Genomic DNA, 23824 nt, shown 5'->3' on the forward strand with positions numbered 1-23824 from the left:
TTGTTCCTTGGCTGGCCCAAGGTGTGTGTGTCTGTGTATGTGTGTTAGCTGCTGCAACCCGAGTATATAGTGCGCTCCGCTGCTGCAGTGCGAGGCCCCAAAACTTTTTCGACGAAGAAATTAGAGAAATGCAGCAGCAGCATCAGCAGCGGTAACAGCGTTTCTCGTTGCTCTGCGCTTCTCCGTTGTTGTGTGCCGGGCATATTTTGTGCGTGAGCCGGGACCAGCGCGCGATTTATTCGCTCAAATGGAGTGGTACGAAAAACGCTGATCTCGACACGGTACCCTGCCTAAAAAAAAAAAAAAAAAACATTCCGAGCCGCCGTTAAGAGAGAGATGTGCTGTGCTGCAGCAGCAGCACCACTACTGCACTCATCGACGCATCAACGGACTGCGGATCGTCGCACTAGAGATTTTATACGAGTGATACGCGCGGATATAGGAGGACAAGATTGACTGATTGAGATTCGAGAGACAGAGAGAGAGACAGAGAGGAAGAGAGAAACGTCGCGAGGTCGTCGCCGCGGACAGCCAATCGAGTGCATTCATATGAGTGGCTATAAGCTACCAAGCAGGTGATATAGGACATGCGACCCGTCCTCGTGGCGGTATGGTTCCTCATTGTCACCCCTGTCATCGGCTCCTTCTGGTGAGTACCTTGTATATATCTTGACTCTCTTTGCATTTACGAACAAAAAACAAACTAGAAAAAAAAAACGATTTATCGAGAGGATCGTACGAGCGCACAATATAAATTAAATTATAACGTGACGCGAGCTCGTAATATACATCGGCGCGAGCGGAGCGAGCAAAAAAAGGAGCTCGAGACCGAAACAGTCGTATACGTATATAGTACACGCGAGGACGCGATGGTGACGCGAGGCATTCTCGATCACGTCGCTTTAAAAACTCGAGCCCTGCACGCGCGATAAATCATCATCGCAGCAGCTCAATCGTCCAGCGAGCAAATATATTATTTATAAATACTTTATAGGACACGGAGGAATGCCCGAACGCACACCAGAGCTGCCTGCATGCGCTGCTGCTGCGAGAAAAACGCGTCGCTATACAGCCGATCGACTCGTCGCCGTCCATCCATCCGCGCGCATGCCAGCGCGTGCAAATCGATATGTATTATAGCGACACGTCGTCCTTTCTGCGCTCGCGATCGTAAACGACGACGACGACGAGCAAAAAACGCGAGCTTGACGCGTGTCGCGCGAGTCGATATATACACGCATTATAATAATAATAAAAATGCAAACGAGTCGCGATTCGACGGGTTGATTCGGAGCGCGCACGAGTCCTTTTAACGTTTACACGGGCTTTATAATAGAGAGAATAGAGCGCGAGAAATTCCCGCGTAGATCTGTTTGTATAGTAATACGCGTGCGTGCGGTAGTCAGCCCGGTCGCGCTGCTTCTGTGCAGTTCGCGCCTCGCCACGGCTTCTGCACACTGACATCCCGGGAAAAGCTGTAAATTAATCGCGCCAGCACTTGGTATGTTTAGCATGTAAATGTTTGCCGTAGCGTAAAACAGCCACTGCTACGTGTACCTATGTGTGTTTGTGTGTGTGTGTACGTGAGAATGTCCGTGTACAGTTGGCTTATCCTCTCGAGAGCACACCTCGGTTTTTCCGGCCTCAAGGCTCTACCCCGGCTCACATCGCTCTCCAATGCATCTTTGATAAGATTAAACGCGTGAATTGGCACTCTCGACAAAAATAGCGGCTCGTACAGCAGCAGCAGCAGCAGCTTCGGGAAGAATCGAAAGGCGTCTGTGTCGCGCGAGGGGTGTGTATAGCGCAGTGGTCAGCGCTGCAGCTACCAACAATTCTAATATGCACACGCGCGAGTGTGGACGCAAGTACAACAAGTCCGGCCAGATGCGCCACGCTCGCCGTCGCTGTGTTTGTATACGTAAATGGGACCTCCTAATGTGCGCTAATATTTGCTCGACGTGATTTAAAAAAGGGGATTCCGACCGCAGCTCGGGGATATGTGTGTATTAAGGCAGCATAATACGTATAGCAGCACTGGACACTCGAGCGAACGTTTTCTATTTGGTAAACGTATTAATAAGTGCGCAACGATTTTCTCGTCCGCGAAATTCCATCAATTAGCGCTCGAGCTGGCTCGCTCGTGTATATAATGCAGTATATAAGTATATGCACTACTGCACAGAGACGCGCGTCAATATAATATATTTCGCTGGTGAAATCAACTGTGTATCGGATATACGCACGCGCGTATTATACACACACACATACAGTCGCATACCCGCACACACACATTCACACATGAGCTGAGAAGCTTCGCACAGAGAAAGAGAGAGAGAGAAAGAGAAGGATAGGCTCTTATAAAGAGCAGACCGGATTCTTCTCTTTTTCGTTGCTATCGCGACATTCCACGACAGAATCCTCCAATGCTTATATACTTATATACGTATGCATACGAAGCTTCTTCTCTCTCCCGTCGTTTTTTTTTTTTTTTTTTTTGTTTGTTTGTCTTTTTTTTTTGTTCTGACTTTTCGCCGATCACGTGCGAACGACTAGCGGGTTAATTGCTTTTATAAGTATATATACGGAAACCTGAGCGCGCTCGCACACAGGGATGCGAAAAAAGTATAAATAAGGTAGAGTAAAAAAGATGGTCAATGAAATTTTTCAATGCCGCGCGCGCTCCATGCGTTCGGATAAGCCCGCCTTGTGTTTTATAAAAAGTACAACGAGTCCAGTAGTCCGGGCACAGGTTAAATTCCCTCCAGGAAAAAATAGACTCTCTCTGAGAGGTACGATAGAGAGATAGAAAAGTTGAGATTACGACGAAGGGTTGAAAAGTTGTTACAGTATCGAGCCTGGGTAGCAGCGAGCCCAAGGTATATTATATAGCGTGTACCGCACTCTGTCTGTCTCGTCGCAATGTAGGGGACGGAACCAGAGAGACAGAGAGAGAGAGAGAAAGAAAGACGATGAGAGCTTATGTATATACCTATAGAGGTGTATATATAGGTGCGCGCGATGGACAATGGTCTCGCGTTCGCGTCACCGTAAATCTCGTTGAGCGTGTATAATTTGTAAGTCGACAGGTAGGTTATATACCCGCGCGCTCGCTTCTGTCGTCCGACGCGTTTTCTCTCCTCGCTCGAGTTGGAGCTCGCGATCATGGAGCTCCCCCGAAGCGCGATCCCTTTTTCTCGACTACTCGATCGCGACTCGTAGCCGACTCTATACGTGGTGTCTCTCTGCTCGCGTCAATTGTCGAGCTGCTGCTGTACACTCGCTCATCCACGCGTGTGACAATTTTTGGGCTAAACTATAGCAGGTACACACGCATAATTGCACGTTGACGAGCGATCAGAATCGGGTCATTAAAAGCTGCGTGCAGTGTAGTACGCGAGATCTCGCGTCCGATCGTCGCTTGGCATTTTAATGAGCTTCGAGAGAGAGAGAGAGACTCGCGACGAGCTCAACGAGACTTGAAAATATTGAGTATTGTATTTTAATTAGGCCTCGACAAGTAAATACCCGGTGCGCGCGTGCAGTGCAGTGCACAGAGCTTCAACTTGAATTGTGTCACAGAACCGCGCGGACGAGTGCATATCGCTGCAGTCGCATTGCACCGGCACTGCAGCTTTAATAGTATGCGTGATTGACAATCGCTAAACGAGCGAGATCGCTTTATAGCCGCACCGGGAGTATATAACACACGTTGCGCACCGCACGAGAGAGAATATTCGATAAAAACATCGATTTACTCGCGTCGCGGCTGAATAAATCCTCGATTGATTCGATTTTTCGTGCCCTCGCGCGCACTCCAGCAGCAGCAGCAGCAGCTCCATAATCTCTCGACTCTACGCAGGAATTTGAAGCGTTGATACTTCATAATATACGCGTTTTATCCTACGGAATTTGTTGCGAGCGCGCGCGTCGAAAAGAAAAACTGCTGCTACCTACTATACTGGTACTTGCTACAGGCCTTAATCGATCGATGGCCTCGTTTTATTTCAATTCCTCCGAGAGTGAAGTTTTACGCTCGTTAAAAAAGCACGCATGCATTAAAATATATAAATTGATTAAATAACTCATCTATTATCTCGCGCATTGTTGAGGCGCGCCGCGCTTGGAAATATATTCCGCGCGCATTTAGACGAGTACGCGCATGAGCTCGACTCGGCGGTATTCGGGAAATTCGTTAATGCGTCGGAGTGCGGATCGCAAATTAATCTCGCGATAGGCGCGTTCTCATTTTTCTCGTTATATACAGAGCTCGTGCGATATATGCATGTCAAAGCCGTTTATGTAAGGCATTTTCTCTGCCTCGCGAGATCGCGGCGCGCATTGTAACCCTCGGAGCTTGTATGTATGTATACGCGCGGGCTCGTGCTTCAAAGAGAAAGAGAGAGAAAGAAAAAAGAAAGAGCTGCATATATTATATACACATATATACTTGTTTTTACAGGCGTAACGCCTGAAAAGTGATTTACGAGAGAACCGACCCTTTGCTAATATTCCTCTCTTATATCACATACGTATGTAACCCGCACACGTACACATATTGTATATGCACAGCTCGGACGACGACTTTGGGAGCGTGGACCACGCGATTTACCAGCTCTCATCGCGCTCGGCGCTGCGGATGAATAATTCCCCGGGATGCAATTAAAAATTGAATCTCTGGAATATATATATATAGAGCCGGTGGATGAATAATTAATTTTCGCGCATCGCGCGCCCAAGGAAACAACGCAATTTCGAGCGCCGCGGTTCCTCGCGCAGCTAGTCAAGAGAGCTAAGCCGTGTAAGCTCGCAGAGTACGCGCAGCGATGTCTTTATTGTGGTGCTGCTGCACGACGACGAACGGGTATTCGTTATGCCAATTAGCTCGTGCACTTTGAGAACGTAAAACGATTAGCACTTCAAAAGAAATTTAATTAGTTTCGTCTGGGCGTGTGCACGAGCGAGCTCGAAAGCCTCGCGGAGAGCCTAGAGAGTCTAGAATCTAGTGGTGTATTTGGTTAGCGTACAGGCGTGCATGGAAAAGCTCGCTCTCGAGAGCTTGTAATACGTGTGCGCGCTCGACTCGAATTTTCTAGTCAACGATCATCGTGCGAGCTGCGGTGGCGTACGATATCAGCCGCAGCTCTCGAAGCTCTGTGTACGAGAAGTTATAGTATACGCGTCCTTTTCCATCCTCCCGATTCTGCTGTTGCTGTTGCCGCGGCGGTGTCCTTGCGTCGCTCATCCGGTGCGAGATATCCGCGGAATTCGGGCTCAGCTCGAGAGCGCGATATACGCGTATAAAGCTCGTCACTGTCTATCGCGTCCGAGTCAGACGGCGAGTCTCCTCGGGGCCCCGTGAGCTCGCGCGCGCGCGCGCTTCTAATGAGGCCATAAATATAAAGAGTCGGCCTCGCGGGTTTTACTCCGCTGTGTGTGCGTCTCTGCGTGCGTATTATATATCTGTGCCCGACTCTGCGCTGCATGTGTACGTGTATGTGCACACGTGCGCGCGACTGAGCGACACAACGTGTCCATCTTCCTCCTCCTCCTCCTTACGCATCTCGTCTTTTTATCTTTCGAGCTTGAAAGAATAAGGATATATATACGAAACTTTGCTCGCTCAGTGCACATCGAGCTCGAGGATTGCTCGCTGATTGACGTGCTATCGCACCCTCGTCGCGGTTATATAGACCCCAGACTCGAGAGAGAGAGAGAGAGCTGATGCACGTCGATATACAGGCACAGGAGAGGAAGAAAGAGAAAACACGTATGCGTGTATCGTATATGCATGTGTGAGTGCTCTCGCACATACGTGGGAATTTAAGTAGGCCAAGTGTCGTCGTCGTCGTCGTCGTCGCGAGAGACAGAGAGACGAAGAGAGAAGAGAGAGAGAGAGAAAAAGAGGAGGACGAAACAAGTGGGAGGACGACAGGATATTTCGCTTTAATGGTTACTTGTGATTTGTGGTCTTGAAAGGAGTATATAGGGCCCTTTTGTTTCTCTCCCGCGTCGACGACGACTCCCTTTTATATTCGCCTTACTACTGCCTCCCGGTGCATGATAAGGATTCGCTGCTGCAGCGGCAGCCCAGTGTGCACCTCGCTGCATAATGTGATCGCTCTTGCTGCTGTTACTACTGCTGCTGCTGCTGCTTTAAAAAAAGGAAAAGAATAAAGAGCGAGGGATCCACTCCACTTCTGTCTTTGAATGATACCTGTCGACTTGGACTTAAATCACTCAACGTATAAAGGCATAATCCCTATTATGCGATATTAAGCTCGTTTATCGAGACAAATGCCCGCAACAAAGAGATATATAATATACTTGCTCGCTGCATTGCGTTTTACGCGCGTATACTAATTTTCTACCGGAGTTCTAGAAATTGCGCAACTATTCGCGCGCTTGACTAATTTTAGGACGCGTTGAGAAACATGCCTATGGGTCTTTTTGCCTCTCCCGCTCACTTCCGGAGACAAATTATTTCTGTGCCGAGCTTGCGCGCGCGCGCGCTAAGTGGCTAACTTGTCGCGTCCATGCTATTTTGCACTATTAATAATTTGATTATCCAATGTCCATTAAAACTTAACATACTATTGGGTTAAACTTTAGGACTTTTTTTTTGGTTGAATTTTTATTCGGCAATTTTATTTACCTTTTTTCGATCAATCGCTTATTTCCACTTTCAGCGACAATTTATGGTCTCTATAACAAATATCTCGCGAGCACTTCAAAATTCCCAAGTGTATCCCTCGGTCGGGGCATCAATCAGCTATTACCGCGACGAGAGAGAGACACGAGAGATCCAGAAAAAGGTGTGCGGGGTTGCTGAGCTGTGCCGGTGCAGATCCGTCCATCCGCGCACGCTGCACACTGCACCGCAGCAGTGGGAAAGTGACCATACGAAAGCTGCGGGGCCTGCACAAAAAAGTCAAATTCTACCGCTCGAGAGCTCGGCTGCTGCGGCTGTCCGTCGAGTCGCGTATTCTTCCTCTTCTTTTCTCTCTCTCTCGCTCTCTCTCGTTCCAACACTCAATACGTTCTCACGCGCGTGCAAGTGTGCACAGTTGCTGCTGGGCTCGTTCGGTGAGGCCAAACGGTATTCGGCTATTTTCGCGAGATTTCATCTCCACGCCGCCGAGCTGCTGCCCCCGAGAGAATTCATCCGTATAAAAGCGACGTGTGAGCTTTTGGGCTGTTTCGTTGGTTCCGTCGAGTCGTTGTCACGATGACAAGACATCGAGCAGCCGATGCGTCACCGCGCGCGGCAGTAGCGATCGTATAACACACATACACACAAGTACACACGAGCTTACGTCATTTAATTGCAGCGCACACATCCTTCGAACTTCTTTTATGATTTTATTGTATCGCGAAAAATTCCTCGGGCATTAGTCGATTTTCGAACGCAGCTATGATCGTTATTCATAGTATCTGCTAATACGATGTATCCTTTGGGTAACGACAATTCGCTTTGCATCGTTGCGCGCTGACGAAAGTTCCAAAACGTCACCGCGTGCGATCTGCTCTGCAGCAGCAACAGCAGCAACCACGGCATTCCTCGAGCGATGAAACATCTCTAGCTAATGATTTTAATTGGAGTTTTAAGCAAAGACAACTATTTTAATTCTACATATTCGTACGTCTGCTTTTTCCTCGAGCTTTGTCGGTCAGTCTTGAGACCAGCACTCGGCTTGTATACTTTTCATCGCGAAAGCCCTTGTTATCCGTTTTTCTTATCTCTCGCGAGAAAGAGAGAGAAGGAGATTTTATAATTGACGTTCGAGGAATGCACGAGCAGGTGAAAATTCTTATCTGAATCGAGAGCAGCAGTAATTTGTAAATTTTTCCCTTGAAAAAGTTTTTGTCCTCGAACGCACGAGGAATCTGCCTCGTCAAAAATAGGATGATACATATCACCTCCTTCTCTCCTTTTCCCTGTACTTGAATCATCAAACGACTCGGGAAATACACGGCTCGTACGTAATTCACGCTGGGCACGGCGCAATTCATATTCGAGTACTTTTAAATGGAACGGAGCAATAAATGTACGCTTTGTATACATGTTTTGTCACTTTGCAGGACCGTAGGTAGTCAGCTGGTAATGGACCCGATGCTCGTGTGCAAGAAGACGCGCCGTCTCAAGGGTAAGCTCGCCGAGATCTGCCGCAAGGAGCCGGCTCTGCTCAAGCAAATTACCAAGGGCATGCAGATCGGCACGAAGGAGTGTCAATATCAGTTCCGGAATCGTAGGTGGAACTGTACGACTTTCAAAAGGTCTCTTAAGAAGATCATTCTGCGCGGTAAGTCGTATTATAAAAAAGGCAAATATTTGCAACTCGACCACATTACACAAGCTGCTACCCTCTCTTTGCAACTAGACTACCGTTTCGAGCCTCTCTGCGCCAAAATGTATACAGCTGCGTTTAATGATATTCGATGTGTATACATACGAGATTTGAAAGCGCGAATAATTCAGAGAATCGACTCTTTCGCGAAGGCGCGATATACACATTTTCTTCCAGGTGGGCATCGTCTTGCACAACTGCCGCTGCTTCAACGAATTGACAAAAGCAGCCTCCTTCCTCGATTTTATTGCTCCGTATCGCGTCATAAAAAAAGTGCCGAATTCGCGAGTACGCGCGCGCGCTGTGTTAACTTTTCCATATAAATACATCGTGGACTGTGCACGCGCGCAATAAATTGGATATCGTAGGCGGAATAGATGACCCAAATTTTCAAGGTAAGCACGGTGTTGATGTCCGCTGCACATTCGTCCTAAGGATATTATCCCACCTCTAGTTTCCGAAAAGTCGCTTTCTGGCAAAAAAAATACGCGCGTTCTGCAATTCGCATCCCAATGACGAATATGCTCTCGGGTCACAAATGGTATATATAATATTATTTTGCGCGTATATACTTACGCGAGTTGGCAATTAAAGTGGAAGCGAAAAATGCCGAATCCGCGCGTGCAACAAGACAAGCCGATCGCAGAGAGGCTCTCTTTCTTTCTCTTTCTTTCTCTCTCTCTCTCATCGGTAACGGGCGCCGTTTCTTTTCTCTCGTTCGAGAGCTTATCTCGTTCTCGGATTAAGAGGTAGCGGGAATAAATTTTAATTTGGCCCCTCGCAGTGCAAAAATCCCTTCGATGCACATACACGCACACGCTAGCACAGGCCTCGTATATATGTACATTCGCAGGCGCCTCTCTTTCTCTCTCTCTCTTTCTCTCTTTTCCTCTCTGCGAGTTCTCCACTGCTTCTCACACACACACACACACACTCACGCACGAGGCAGAGCATCGGCATCAGCAGCAGCATCAACGGCACAGCGTCAGCAGCAACGGCAGCGTGTATTATACATATTAAGTGGTATTAATTCCGGTCAATCGAGCGCGACAACTAAATCGAAGACAGCGTGTCCAATAGGCCGTATGGCTTAGGTTATATCAAAGATCTCTTCTCTCTCGCTGACTCGAGCTGCTTCTCTTCGCTGCGATCGTCGTCGTCGTCGTCGTATGTGTGCGCGCGATTTTTTTCTCCTCCTTTTTTTTCGTCGATTTTGGTAGCTCTTGACAGATTAATACTGTCCGTGGGATATTAGTGGCAATATGTTCTCTTAATCGGACGTTCTTATATATATGCTGCTCGTTCGGTGTGTGCGTGTGCGTGCTTGGCTTGGCTTGCGCGCGATTTTTCTCTTTTGATGTTCTCTCTCAATCTCTTTTCTGCAGCAGCAGCAGCAGCTTATAAGCGAGGAAGAGCCCAGCTAAGAAATATAATGTGATCAAGATCGTTGCTGATCTCTCTTTCTATCGCTTTATATGTATTCCTCGCTGCAGATCGAGTGTCGATAACGCCGATAGAGTTTCCGATCTCGCTTGCCTCTCTCTTACTCTCGATTGAGATCGATCGATTCCGATCGGATGGCCTAGTACAGCATTATACATATACGTGTCCACTGAACGTGTGTCTGTGTATGTGTATGCACGATCGCGTATACCATACAGAGGGCAAATTGCCGCTCGCTTAGATCTGTCTACCTACTGTTTCGCGAGTGATGCCCTGCTCGAGATAAACGATACGTACGTGTGTGCATTCGAGTCGAGGGACTCCGAGCAGCATCGCAGCTTTAAAGTTAAAAACTCAATGTGGATTACCCGGAGGATATAGAGCTCGAACCGTACGCACGCCTGTTGGCGCTCGTCCTTCAAACGCTTTTGAAAGAGTACACGTAATGAAAATTCAATCGATCGCGACGCCTATAAAGTATCATTGATTTTTTTTTATTCTCAACGAGCCGCACGCGTATATATAATATGTATATCGAGTAATTGAATTAGATCGACAGATTTGAGATCTCGCGCGTCGAAGCGAGGAATATATGATTTAAACGACTTAGCGCGCGCGCGAGCAATCGTGTAATGTGTTTTACAGTGGCGTATACGGATCTGATTGATGTGTTTCGAATAGGCTCGACGTTTGTTTGCAATCATCGAGCGATTAAAGCCTTGACTCATAGAGTCGTTTTATCAATTTCCTGGGGCCCCCGACCGATATATAAATTAAATCGCAGAAAACTAGTTTGGCCGATTTCTGTGCAGCGGCACACGGTTGAAAATCGCGCGCTCGAGATCTCGCTTCGATCTTCGCACGCGTGTTAAGCGTGTACAAAAGTATCGAGGTAAACAACTTTAAAACATATGTACGATATCAACCATAAACAACGCTAAACGAATGTTTCGCCTGAAAAACGGCTTCGCAGTTACGTAAAGCTCTTTATATACCTATATATCGTATACATATTTTGTTGTCCTCGTGTTTTTGTCATCGCAGTTTTGCGATCTCTCAAATAATTTTCGACGTAAAAAATGTCTGCGAGCTCGCAGTGTATCGTCTCGTGAAATAAATCAACTTTTCACTCCTGCCGCGCGTGTATATTAAACATTTATACTCGTGGTAGTACGTGTGTCGTGTGCTTATACATGTAGCGTGATTCGTAGCGTACGGACTTATTATAGACATAAAAAAGGATAAAATAGATAATCTCTCGGAGGCCACCATCATCGCATCGCGCGCGAGCTAGAGCTCAGGAAGAAGAAGTAGAGAGAGTGAGAGAGAGAAAGAAAGAGACAGAAGGAAAGATGATAGAGTCATCTCTCTCGGCATGTATATTCATATATAAATATACAAGCGCGTTGACAGTGAAAGAGAAGAGGCTACGGCCTAATGGGAAATGAAATAAAGCCGCGCAGTCTGGCTCGAGAAGCGAGCGATAATGCGAAAAAACGAGAAAAAAAAGGCGATGAAGGCAGGACGAGTGGAGAGAAGGTAAGTTGGTGGAATATGTATAAATAACGCAAGCTGCGTGGCTCGGTCGCGCGCCTCCTCGCATACACACATACGCACACACTCACCACACAGACGTTATTGCCATGAAACGTCCAATGGATCGATGACAGTAAAACTGCTTCTCTGCGCTTCTCTCTGTGGGAAGTCCCTCTATCTCCGAGAGAGTAGAGAAATCATCGCTGCAAGTGTGTGTGTGTGTGTGTAGGCTGCGCGAAGGCCCACCTGGTGATTTTTTGAAGAAAAAAAAGAGGACGGATTGTAGAATTACCAGTGAATTACGCGCCTATTATATCACCACGAGAGCCTAGACGAGTTGCGAGGTGTTTCCAGCTTGTGTATGAGTCCTGCGCCCGTCGCAACTCGTCCGATCGCGTCGTCTCGAGCCAAACGAAGGCAAGGACTCGGTTGTGTTAGCGAACGCGGCGTAGCGAAAAATTATTGTCCTTGACTCTGTGTGTAAATATGTGTGCGAAAAAAAGGAATTACTTTTTGCATCTCGCGAGCGCAGAGCTCGATTTGCTTGTGTTTCCGAAAAAAAAGAGAGAGAGAACGAGACATTGAAATCCGCGCGCGATCGCAGAAAGAGTCTCGAGAGAAAAAGAGAAGCTAGGAAAGTCATCATCATCAACAGGTTCCATTTTACCCGGGCAACGTGCCAGAACGATTCACATATATTATCTCTTCTTCTTCTCTCATTCTCTCTCGTTCTTGCTCTCCAGAAAGATGGAAAAATTCCGTTGCTCAGCGGCAGCAGTAGTTACCATATAGTAGCGAATACACAACGTGCTGAGGACTTCTCGCTACTGCTCGTCTCTCTCTCTCTCTCGACTCTCGCATATTATACGACTGCTTGCGACTATCTTAATTCCGTCGATTGACATTTATTTATCGGTCGACGTTTAATTTTTACGGCCTAGATCGCTCCGTGATAGGTCGGCTTGGCGTGCGTGAGCCGAGGATCTCTGGGCAACTTTGTGTGGTCTCTAGTCCTCTGCGCGTATATGAGCGAGCTTCTTTTTTTTTCTTCTTTTTTTTTTGTTGTTGTTCTGCACAACGTGTATATATACGAGCACCGAGTCTCTCGAGGGTGTCGTATCGTACAAGGATTAAACGAAGAAACGAATTCAATTAATTAAAAGTTTGATGTAGCGTTTCATTTTCCTGTAAAAATTCACTTGCGGATTTTATATAATACAACGCAAATATAAGTTAAGCTTTTATTGAGATGTCACCGGGCGTAATCCTGAAATTTATCATTTTCGACGTAATGCCCGATAAATCAATGGACAGCGAGCTGCGTCGAATTAGAATACCGCAGAACTCTCAACGATCCCATCATCGCTCGAGTCACATACATAATTTTCGCGAAAAATATTAAATAAATCAGCGAAGAAATCATCGAGAGCCTCGAAGAGATTTTTTTCATACATAATCGTATTCATTGCTCGCTTATAATATAATAATTATATATGCGTCGTTGAACGAGAGTCTCGGCCTCGCGCGCAGACAGCCTGTCGACATTTTTTTCGCCGCGTGTGGCGCGGAGCACACGCATATAAGCGATATACTGTCCCTGAAACGCCAAAAAGTTCGAATGCAAAAATGATGCTCGCGCGCCCAAAGCCCGTACTACACGCATAGTGGTACATGCAGTAGAGACAGAGGGCAGAGGAGGAAGAGGAGAAGGAGGAGGAAAAGAAAAAAATTATATTTACGATTGGTCAAACGTGTTAATTAACGCTGGCGTACGTATATAAACTATATAGTATAGACCGGGACTCGAGCGCGCACGTGTGTGCGAGCGAGCGGCCAAGAATTTTTAGCCCGAGCAACAACATTGTTTTACGAGTTTTTAGACGCCTTTTTGTTATAGCAGAAGTGCTCGTGCAGTTTTATTAGTTTACGGTCGCGTCCAAGCTCGCGCGCGCCTGGATGAAAGTTTAAATTGAGCGCGCTTCTATATATATACGCGCGCGCGCCTAAAGTGCTAAGTAAAACACATTTTTCCTTCAAATTACACGGCGTAAGGCTCATCAATTTTTATGACACCGTGTGGAGCCCCGCGCGAGAGTCCGAAGCTGCGAATAAGAAACAACAGTTTAGCGCTTTTTTCGTTATATCGTCGCGTTATGTGCTCCTCTCTTCGTTCTCCTGTGTCTCTCTCTCTCTGTCTCTCGTGTACTTGTGTGCGATCTCGAAGCTGCACAGCTTGGCTATATACACGCGATAATTAATTTCAATTTAGATTTTTGCCCAGTGACTCACTCCATACGCTCTCTGCGTGTGTGTGCTAACGAATTCCTCCGAATATTATAATCGATTCGCCATAAGCGTGCGCGCGCTCGCGTACCCATATAATAAATGATTTTCTTGCGCGCGTGACGTTGACAAGTCGCGTGTACTCGAGAAAGAGGGAGAGAGATATTTGTAATTAACTCATTTTCACCGTAGAGCACATAAAATATCGCTCGTTGACAAATCGGCATCGAGTCGCTTTTTAAGTGGATTTTTCAGTATAATCTCTCACAACTCGAGAAAGTCCGAGAGAGAGAGAGAGAGAGAGAGGACGATTAGGACGCACCCGCCGACTGCTGCACGCGCGAGCGCATGTGCGATGTTATTCAACTCTCTTTTTGCACCTGTACGCGTGTGCGCGTCTGTGTGTATATTATATTATATACATACGTACGTGCGCTGCGCGTTTGTGTGTTTGTGCATGCAAGTGGATGGAGCATTTATGTATTTATTTAAATATACAAGCATTAAACCGTTTAGCATTTCAGCGCTTCGTATAATTCCAAAGCTGATAATATAAAGTCAACGGTTTTACGCGATGTTTTATTCAGGCAAAGAAGAAAAAAAAAAGGAGTCAAGAGAGAAGAAACATAAGGATCGTCACGCAAGGTGGTCCTCTCTCGGCTATCCCCGATATTTATCGAAAGATTGAGAGAGAAAGAGAGAGAGAGAGAGAAATAAAATCAGGCTACTAAATCGGAGCTAATTATTTGGCAGTATAAATAAGACTGGCTAGGATGCGAGAAGTCGTAAAAAATATCCTCGCCGTGAATGCGTGCAGGCGCTCTCGGCTGATCGCCTCGAAGCGCAACCGCTGCAGCAGCAGCAGCGCTGGAAATATCGTCTATAAGCACGTGCTCTCGTGCGATTTTTGTAGGAGGGTAGGGAATCTGTCACCCTGTTACACGCGTGACGAAAGAAAACGAGTTTCTCGTTTTGACGGAAAAAAGCGTAATCTGTTGAAAAAAAGCAAAAAAAAAAGGAGGAAAAATAAAAACCTAAGGGAATCTGCATTCGCTCGACGCGAGAGAGAGAGAAGAAAGAGAAGAACGAAGAAGAAGTTATCGTTACGGAACGTCGCGTGGCTGGATAAGCTTGTATCGTTGGACTTTAAAAGCCTTCGAAATATCGATGTTTCTAGAGAGAGGCCGTCGCCGTCGTCGTCGTCGTTTTTACCTTTTATATAGCGAATTTTTCGAATAATTGCGCTCGCTGCGAGAAATAATGACTACATCTGCAAGTCGACGCGCGTCTTATGTGTGCTGCAGTGTGTAGCTGCCCGCGTGCATGCCCCGAGTGGACTTTACCACAGAGATCGACACCCGTTAATGTAAAAATTGTGTCGATCATTATGCAGTCAAGTCGCTGCTGCTGCTGCTCGCAAGTCTATTTAGGGCGTTTATCGAGTGTATATATAAGAGTCGCGTGCACTGCGCACACAAAATTATCCTAACAACCTCCGATTCGTATCTACACGTTTTCTTGGGAAAAAGTGTGCAAACTTCCGCTCCTCGAGACGCATTATTAAGGATTTAGGCTGTTTTACCGTCGTCGTATCATTGGGAAAATGTATTATTTATTTGGAAGGGAAGCTATACCACTGCGCACACGAGTGCCATGCGGGATTGGAAAAAAGATAAAATAAAAAGCTGCGAGGAAGCTGCTCGACTCGGAGTGTACATTTGCACTATGTTTATATAACACCACTGGCTCGCGAGAGTGCAGATATACCGAAGTTAGCAGTGTAAATTAGCGCTGTAACGTTAAGTAAAGGCACGTATCTCGGTGTACCGATCTTTCTGCCTTCATGACGAGCTGCGTGTGTGGCTGCTGCAATTTTCTCTCTCTCTCTCTCTCTCTCTCTCTCTCTCTCTCTCGCTCTCCTTCGATCTTTCTGTTTCTTCAAACGCTTGTCGCTCCTCATTAGATACAAATGTGAATAATTATTTTTAATCGACGCACGCGCGCGTACATAGCTCCTTCCTCTTCTTCTTCTTTTTTTTGTTGTATCTCAAATTGATTGGGATAATTTATAGATCGTCACGAAGTGAGTGAGTGAGAGAGAGAGAGAGAGAGAGAAGGAGAGAAACTTTCTACACGTTGATTAATCGATCGACTAATCGAACTCGAGTCGAGTTTATTAATTGCATTGCCGATTGAAAATCTCAATTACTCAATATGGGTTTGCGATTCAGCTGGCAAGAGCTGCTCGTGATTCATGATTCATCTTCGTTTTTCCTCGAGGATTATACGCAATCGCGCGACAAAAGCTGCGTTCGTCTTGGAAGGTATCAAAAATCTTTATTGGGTAATTTTGCAAATGATTAGTCGATCTGGTGTATCGATGGAATTCCGTGTACGAGCGGCAATTGTTTATGCACCGAGGCGCGCATAAATATATCTCAATTCTCGAAAAGTACGTCATTATGAGACTCGTTAACATGGCCGATATTATCATAAGCGACGAGGAACAACAGCCGCAACGGCAGCAACATCCGGTCAGACATATCGAGTTGACAGGGAGTTAACAGTTTAGCGTCCCGTAACTTTATCGTATCCGACGTTGGCTAGTTTATACACAAACAGACACTGGGATATATTTACAAGTGCACAAAGAAGCAGAAAAAGAGAGAGAGAGTGAGAGAGAGAGAAAAGGGACAAGGAGGAATCGGCGAGGCTGCGGTGCACATACTCTCCTCGTTTCAGGGCTACTTCACAAGTGACGTTTGAATGCTCGGTGCGCGCACATACAGCACGTGAAGAAAAGACGGAGCGAGCCAGCGAGCCGAGATACTTTAACATATGGGTGGAGAAGTTGAACTCGAGGAATAAGGAATAATTGTCTGTGGCCGGGAGAGTAAGAAATAATTAATTTTTTTTTTCCCTCCAATTTCTACGGATCCGGTGACATTTTTGCACCGGTCGCGATATATGTATAGATGAGAATGCCATTAGGATTGTGCAATGCCCCGTGGAGCTTCTCTCTGTTGGCTTATTAAGCTCGTGCACTCTCACGCCGGGGTTGATACTTTCTCATAGAATACATACGCGGATTCCGTATTATATTATACGTATATAGGTGCACGCACAATTGTGCGCGTAAGTCGGCACGTGTGCACCGTGCAGAGAGAGATGCTCTGCGTATGGTATAGCGCGCATCGAAGGACTGACCTCGCGGCTAGGATTTTCCAAGAAACGGCTTCTCTCCAGCTCTCGCAAGGCCCCGTTGAAAATCCTTCTTATTAAACGCATCCATTCTCGGCAATAAATAAAATCTCTACCCAATATCTAAGAGTTGCAGCAGCAGCAACTGGACACGCGTATAAAGCATATAGCACACGAATTGGCTGCTCTCGCGCGCGCGCGCGCGACTGGTATACACGTATATATAATAAGCGCACTTGATGCGCGCGCATTTTCTCGTAATTAAATCTCCCCTATGAAATATTTAAATGGAATCCTCGGCAGCGCGTGCGCTAGTAGCAGCAGCAGCAGCAGTGAGTTCACCTTCGCGCTGCTTGGCGCATTTTTTGAAAACACGCGCTGCTGATGCTGCACTGCTCGTCGTCGTCGTCGCGCGCGCGCGGGGATAATTTTTACATTCGTGCTTTGCATTCATGCGTCTGGTCTTCTCTCTCGTTCTCCGGCTCTGTGGTATTTATTGGAAATGCAGTATTTATTAGGTCCACGTCGTTTGTATATATCCCTCTCCCTCTCTCCACCTGTTTTTGATATGCTCATTGAATATTCCCTGCGCTGCGGCCGAGACTCGCACAGCTCCGCGCGTTTATTTACGGTCGATCGTTCGCTACGATTTATACATTATATATCCTTTTTCTCTCGCTGCTGCTGCTCCTGCCTCGTCGCTTCTACTGCTGCTGCTGCTGCTGCTGCTGCTGCTGCTGTTGCAGTAGCACAACAGCTACTCTGTCATCCTCTGTATATACGCATCTAATTTGAATTTTCTGCCTGCGCGCGTATCTTATAAGGCGCATTCGCGAGCACGAGGCGATTCAATGCCACGCGTATATAGCCGGTGCAATGGTATTTTCTTGACAAATACCGATCGTCGTCGAGTCGCACATACGTACATACATATACGTACATATATGCGTACAAGCGCTGTGCAGTACAGCGGCCAAATCGGCATCGACGCGCATTACCACGGCAGGACGATCGAGGGAAATGTTTCAATCAATCCTCGCGGCCATTTGTGCGACAAATAATACCCGCGGCTGCTGCTGCTGCTGCTGCTGCTGTTGGCACTGCGAGAGAGACAAAGATAATAATCATTACCATTAGGCAGGCTGCGCGCGTTAGGAAAAAGCTCGCGGAGGAATGCCGATAATGACGCTAGAGATCGCGCCCCGTCTCGCGTCCATTTAATTGATCCCATACACCGCCGGTATAAATGTGCTCGCTACCGTAGACGAGGGAACAGTGCAGCAGCAGCAAGTGTTGCGATTTACACCGTTCATAGCGCGAATTCCTAGCGAGCTCCGACGCTCTTCTTTCTCGTGTATCGGCCTAAAAACTGCACCGGCTCGAGCCTCGTCCGCTGAATGTGACACATCGTGCACTCGATTCTCGTTTCCGCGTTTGCTCGTTCGCGCTCGATCTTCAGCAGCAGCAGCAGCTCGAAGAAAGGAAAAGGAGCTGGTACTTATATCGATGTGTATATAGGTAAAAAGCATACATATCGGCGCTCCGTAAAACTCGGCGCATCGAGTAGGACCCTTCAAAGCGACTGCTGCACACATATACGCATATATGCCTGCATAATCAGATCCAAAGCCGCACTTATACATAAGCCGGTGTGTATGTGTGTATGTACATGCTATATCGTATCGCTTAAATACGCACTGAAAGGTGAGGCGATGCATCAGAAGATACGGGGGCGAGCTCAGCTCTCGTCGAGTCTCGAGCTCTGGCTGGCTGGCTCGCGAACGCGCGACTCGCCGCGCAGAAGCCCGCGAGGAGTCGATCCGCGTCGAAGATACTATATACGCTTTTTTGCTTGGAATCCCATGGGAACGAAAGCGAGAAAGAGAGAGAGAGAGAGAGAGAGAGAGAGAGAGAGAGAGAGAGAGAAAGGGTCTACATAAACCCCCTTCTCTGGCTTCGTTTTTCTTTCTTGTCGACGTAGCAGCAACAGCAGCAGTAACAGCAGCAGCAGAAGAAGAAGAAAGAAGACGAGTCGACTTCTTCTTGTTCTGTTTTTGCTTTTTCTTCTTCTCTCTCTCTCTCCCTCTCTCTCTTCGCGGGATTATTTTTTTCTCTCCTCTCTCAGTCCTTTTCTCTCTCTCTCTCTCTCTTTTATCATTTTTACTTTTCTCTGATGTTCGCGCGTGCGCATGTACTTATACGCTTTTGCGCTATTAATGCGGAATCACTGTACTGCTTGCTTCAAACTTGCCCTTGCAAGAGAAGGGAGTACAGTACACATAATACGCACGTCGCGGATTATCGCGCGCCTCTCTCAATTAAGAGACACTCAATAATATTTTTCCCGCTGCCGCCGACGCCGCCGCCGCTTGTAGTCACCGCGTCGTAACTGTATATAAGGCTTAGATGCGCGCGCGTGCGTGTGTCCACGCGAGCGCAGTCCACAACCGAGCGCGCACACAAATGCACTTTGGTAATGGATGGAGTATATTAAAGATTACAGCTGCCTTATCTGCTTGGCTCGCTTGCCGGTGGACCGAGCGATCGCGTCTTTTTTAAACGCGTCTAATGGCTCGCCTTCTCCATATCGAGATAGAGAAATTAAAACTCGCGTTGCATTAAAACTTATATATATGCCGAGCGATTTTCGTCCCGGTGGTCTGCCTACCTGCGTATTTTTTTTTTTTTTTTCCTCCTATATCATACGCATCCACGTCCATTATATAGAACACGCGATCTCGCTCGTTCAGCGAGTCAATAAATTTATAATGAAAAAACACAATTCGCACACGGCGTGCGCCGCTGACTCGCGTACAGCTGCGCGTTATCGCTGGCAAATCGATGGGCGCGCTTGGAATGACAGATATCCTTCGCCCGCAGAGTAACGCATTAAGTATTTCGATGTGTGCGCGCAGCGATAAAGCAGCAGCAGCAGCAGCAGCAGCAGCAACGCATAGTCTCGGAGCTCTGTATCCGCTGCTGCTGCTGCTGCTGCTGCTGCTGCACGCGTAATTGGAGTGGCATTCCACGTTATGAGTTAATTCCGAAGTCGATCGGCCGAAACTGATAGCCCTCCGGCGCGCACCTCTCGAACACATACGGAGTCGTGGAAAAATCAACCCGCGAGATAGTGCCGTGGCGCGGTAACATTTTTCCATTAAGCCGAACACAACGAGAGACCAGCTGCTGCGCTGCTTCGAGAACGACGAAAGGTGAGGCCGAGCGAAGGAAAAAAATCAGTGATCCTCGAGAGTGCATTGGGTTTGAACGCGTATATTTTGTGCTGACACAGGGACGACGTTGTTGTTGTTGCTTGTCGAGTAGACAGCGGCAGGCGACGAGCAATCCGAGCGTGATAGAGAAGCGGCGCGGAATTCGCATCATCGTGTATAAGTGGCCTCGTATATAGCCGCAGAGAGCGTAACGTTGATGACGAACACGACCAATTTCACACGTTCATCTCACACGAATAAGCACACGACACGTCGATTATAATGTATTAAAAGCTCCTAAGCATGCCAAAGCAAAGCACACCTCCACGGACGCACACACACACTCTGTATAGTAGTTCTTTTCTCTCTCTCTCACTCTCTGTCTGTCTTTGGCTGGCTGGCGCGCGCACTGCGCCTCTCTCTCTCTTTCTCTCTCACTGTGTGTCTCGCTCGTTCGCCAACTCTCGGGCTCCCATTATAATAGAGACATGTGAAAGGACCACTTGGGGATTCGCGCATGAGGACGCGACGCGCGCCAAGTGTGTAATCAGCCATTTGCTACCTCAGTGAGTGGGTCGCGCAGCAGCAGCGGCAGCACATATTGTTCGGCTTAATGATGGAGTGGATGCGTGACAGGTGAAACCCGATATAGAGTAACAACAACAAAAAAAAAAAGGGAAAATAAATAAAACAATTTTTGCGTGTGTGTCTGCGTCGAGATGCTGCTGTTGTGGGATCCGGAGAGTAAGCAGTGCTCCCAAGACCTTCGTTTGTTTTCTTCGTTTCTTCTTCTTTTTTTTTCTCTCTACTTCTTCGTGCGTATGTGTACGCACACCACGCTGCGCGCTGCTCGTCAACACCACCCACCGCTCGCAAAAACGCGCGCGCGCGAGCGTTTCTCTTTTACAATTTCGAGGGCGTGACACACGTACGTACGTTTTGAGCGCAGCGCAGCAGCAGAGAGATGCAGAGAGAAAGAAAGAAACAAATTACATTTTTCACTAGTTATGATTGAATTTCATCGACGAGCGCGAGTGCAAGAAAAAAAAAAGGAGAGAAGGGTTAAGCACGCTGATACACGAATGGAGCACGTACACACGGCTCGTCTCTCGTGAGATAAGCTCCGAAGCGAGAGGTTTTATATACGTACTCCGCTTCGGGCGAGGGGTTGACAACTAATTAAGCCTCGCCAATTTCTTCTTTTTGCTTTTTTTTTTTCATTTCTGCTTTTCTCTCGATTCAACGTCGCGAGTAACTTTGTGCCCTCTATCTGTCGCAGATACCAGAGAGACCGGCTTCGTCAATGCTATCACGGCGGCTGGCGTGACTTACGCCGTCACCCGAGCCTGCACCAAGGGCCACCTAGTCGAGTGCTCCTGCGAAAAAATGAATCCCAAGAGTGAGTTTTTCATTTATATATAATTATTATTATTACTTTTGCAGCGATCTACATTAAGCGCGTTTAACGGTTTACCCTCGCCGAGCAAATACTTTGAATACGATTTTCGATTTACAATCTGGAGTGAAAAGTAGCCTGAAATTTATGCAACGCAGAGAGAGATATGGGAGTGCCCGGCTCGCGATCGATGAACGATGAAACAATGAGCTGCGAATTTCCGCCGCGCTCGCAAACTCGCTATTTATCTATTAGCGCGCGATATAAATAATCGGCGACGATTTATAAGACGCGCGTAATCGGGCTCTCGAGCCGTTTGGATTATTTTATATACGCGCGTTTAACTGCGGGCTATTAATTTACGACGTCGAGTTGCTGCGAAATAATTGAGAATTCGTTGTTGAACGCCCCGACGCGATTGGAATGTTTATTATGCATATAGGTAGCCGTTACGGAAAACTCGGAAGACTCGCCAGCAAGAGCCGACACCTGCCGATGGACGGCGACTGGGAGTGGGGCGGCTGCGGCGACAACGTCAACTTCGGCTTCAAAAAGTCCCGGGAATTCATGGACGCGCCGTTCCGCAAGCGCAGTGACATCAAGACGCTCCTCAAGCGCCACAACAACGACGCCGGTCGTTTGGTAAGTCAATATGTCGCTATTCTTTAACAACGTTAAAATACATCGTGTGAAACGTTGATCGATCGTTGGTCCGCAGGCGGTGCGCAACTACATGCGAACCGAGTGCAAGTGTCACGGCCTGTCGGGCTCGTGCACGGTCAAGACCTGCTGGCGCAAGATGCCGGCCTTCCGCGAGGTGGGCAACCGCCTCAAAGAGTCGTTCGACGGCGCCGCCAAGGTCATACCGGGCAACGACGGGCGCAGCTTCATCACCGAGGGCCTGACCATCAAGCCGCCGGGCCGCTACGATCTCATCTACAGCGAGGACTCGCCGGACTTCTGCCGGGCCAATCGCAAGACGGGGGCGCTGGGCACCCAGGGCAGGGAGTGCAACGCCACGTCCCAGGGCGTGGACGGCTGCGAGCTGCTCTGCTGCGGCCGCGGCTACGACACGCGCGTCGTGCGCGAGCGCGTCAAGTGCCAGTGCAGCTTCAGGTGGTGCTGCGACGTCGTCTGCAACACCTGCGTCGCCCGAAAGACTGTCAACACTTGTCGTTGAGCCACATGTACATTCGCGAGTGACGACACGCGCGAATTCGAGAGAGACGGTGGAAACTTTTTTTAAGAAATCTCGAGATCGTGTCGCAGCATCGCTCGACGTAACGATCTCGACGAATCGAAACTCGAGCAGCTGCGCAATCGACGAGTGGATCGGTAGTGGTCCGTTTTCGCGAGAGAGAAAGGAAATATTTTTTTATCAATTTTTAAGCGAGCGCTGGAATGCGCGTGTATTGCATTTAAGCTTGATATATTCATAACTCGAGTACGCGGATATAATGTTTAATTTTATAAATTAAGCCCCCATACGTGAGGAATTTCGGCAGGATATTTTGCGTAGCTTACTTTTCTTGCAACCCGCTTTTGTGTAAGTGTGCTGGCTGTGTAATTTTCATAATACTTTACTCTATATTAAGATAATAACACGCTTCATTTGTATAAAATGTTTCTCTCGCCCCGCTTTAGCCTGCGATCGTACGTTATTATCGGTATAACTTATCATTCAAAAAACGGCCAATAATTTGAGTCAATTTGCCGATTTCAATTAACGTAAGCGCGCGCGCGCTCGGAGCCGTAAGTATTTTTACAAGGACTTGCAGCTTGTGCGATGCTTGTGTATAGCACTCGGCCAAGCCAATTCGTATATATATAATATCGATCGATTTTCCATAAACTTTATTTTTATTGAGAAACTTTTGCAGTTGGCTGAAATATATAATAAAGTGAAATTGTGAAACAGCTGTGAATTTTGTACTTTATTTGGAATATCTCCCTGTATAGCGAGCACGCGACGACGAGATGGAAGCGAAAAATTTATTCGAGCGCATTACATCGTTCACAAAGACAAATGCACGGCTGCGGGCGGAACGAAGAGGAAGAATATAACGCGAAAAAGAGAGGGAGAGAGAGAGTAAAAAAAAGGAGTCCGAAAAATCGCAAAGAAGAGCGAGTAAAAGGTAAGCGAGTACACACATATACGGGAATACCTTTATACTATATATACGCCTGCCTCGCGCTGCGTCGTGTAGAACACAGCTTTTAGCTGTAATTTAACTCTATATATACAAGCGCTCAGAAAGTCCAGACTCAGTCAGCTCTCGCGCACACACACACGAGACTTTGCCCCTGAGTGCGCTATAAAATGAAGGAAGCCAGCTCGAAAAGGTAAGAAGAAAAAAAAGCAACGAGGCAGGCAAGGCATCGCAACGAACGCCCCGGCAGCAGCA

General features: G+C 47.3%; 1 protein-coding gene across 1 annotated transcript; it reads left to right on the forward strand.

Annotated features, from left to right (window-relative positions):
• Nucleotides 1-333: 333 nt before the first annotated feature.
• LOC106658905 (protein Wnt-6) lies at nt 334-22665 on the forward strand. The gene is made up of 5 exons (XM_014381069.2): nt 334-649; nt 8083-8303; nt 21303-21422; nt 21862-22061; nt 22138-22665. The coding sequence occupies exons 1-5, from the start codon at nt 588-590 to the stop codon at nt 22597-22599; spliced, it is 1065 nt and encodes a 354-aa protein (XP_014236555.1). The 5' UTR covers nt 334-587; the 3' UTR covers nt 22600-22665.
• The last annotated feature ends 1159 nt before the right edge of the window (nt 22666-23824 follow it).

The sequence above is a fragment of the Trichogramma pretiosum genome, unplaced genomic scaffold (genome assembly GCF_000599845.2).
Source record: "Trichogramma pretiosum strain Unisexual culture from Peru unplaced genomic scaffold, Tpre_2.0 scaffold2, whole genome shotgun sequence".
NCBI classification, from domain to species: Eukaryota; Metazoa; Arthropoda; class Insecta; order Hymenoptera; family Trichogrammatidae; genus Trichogramma; species Trichogramma pretiosum.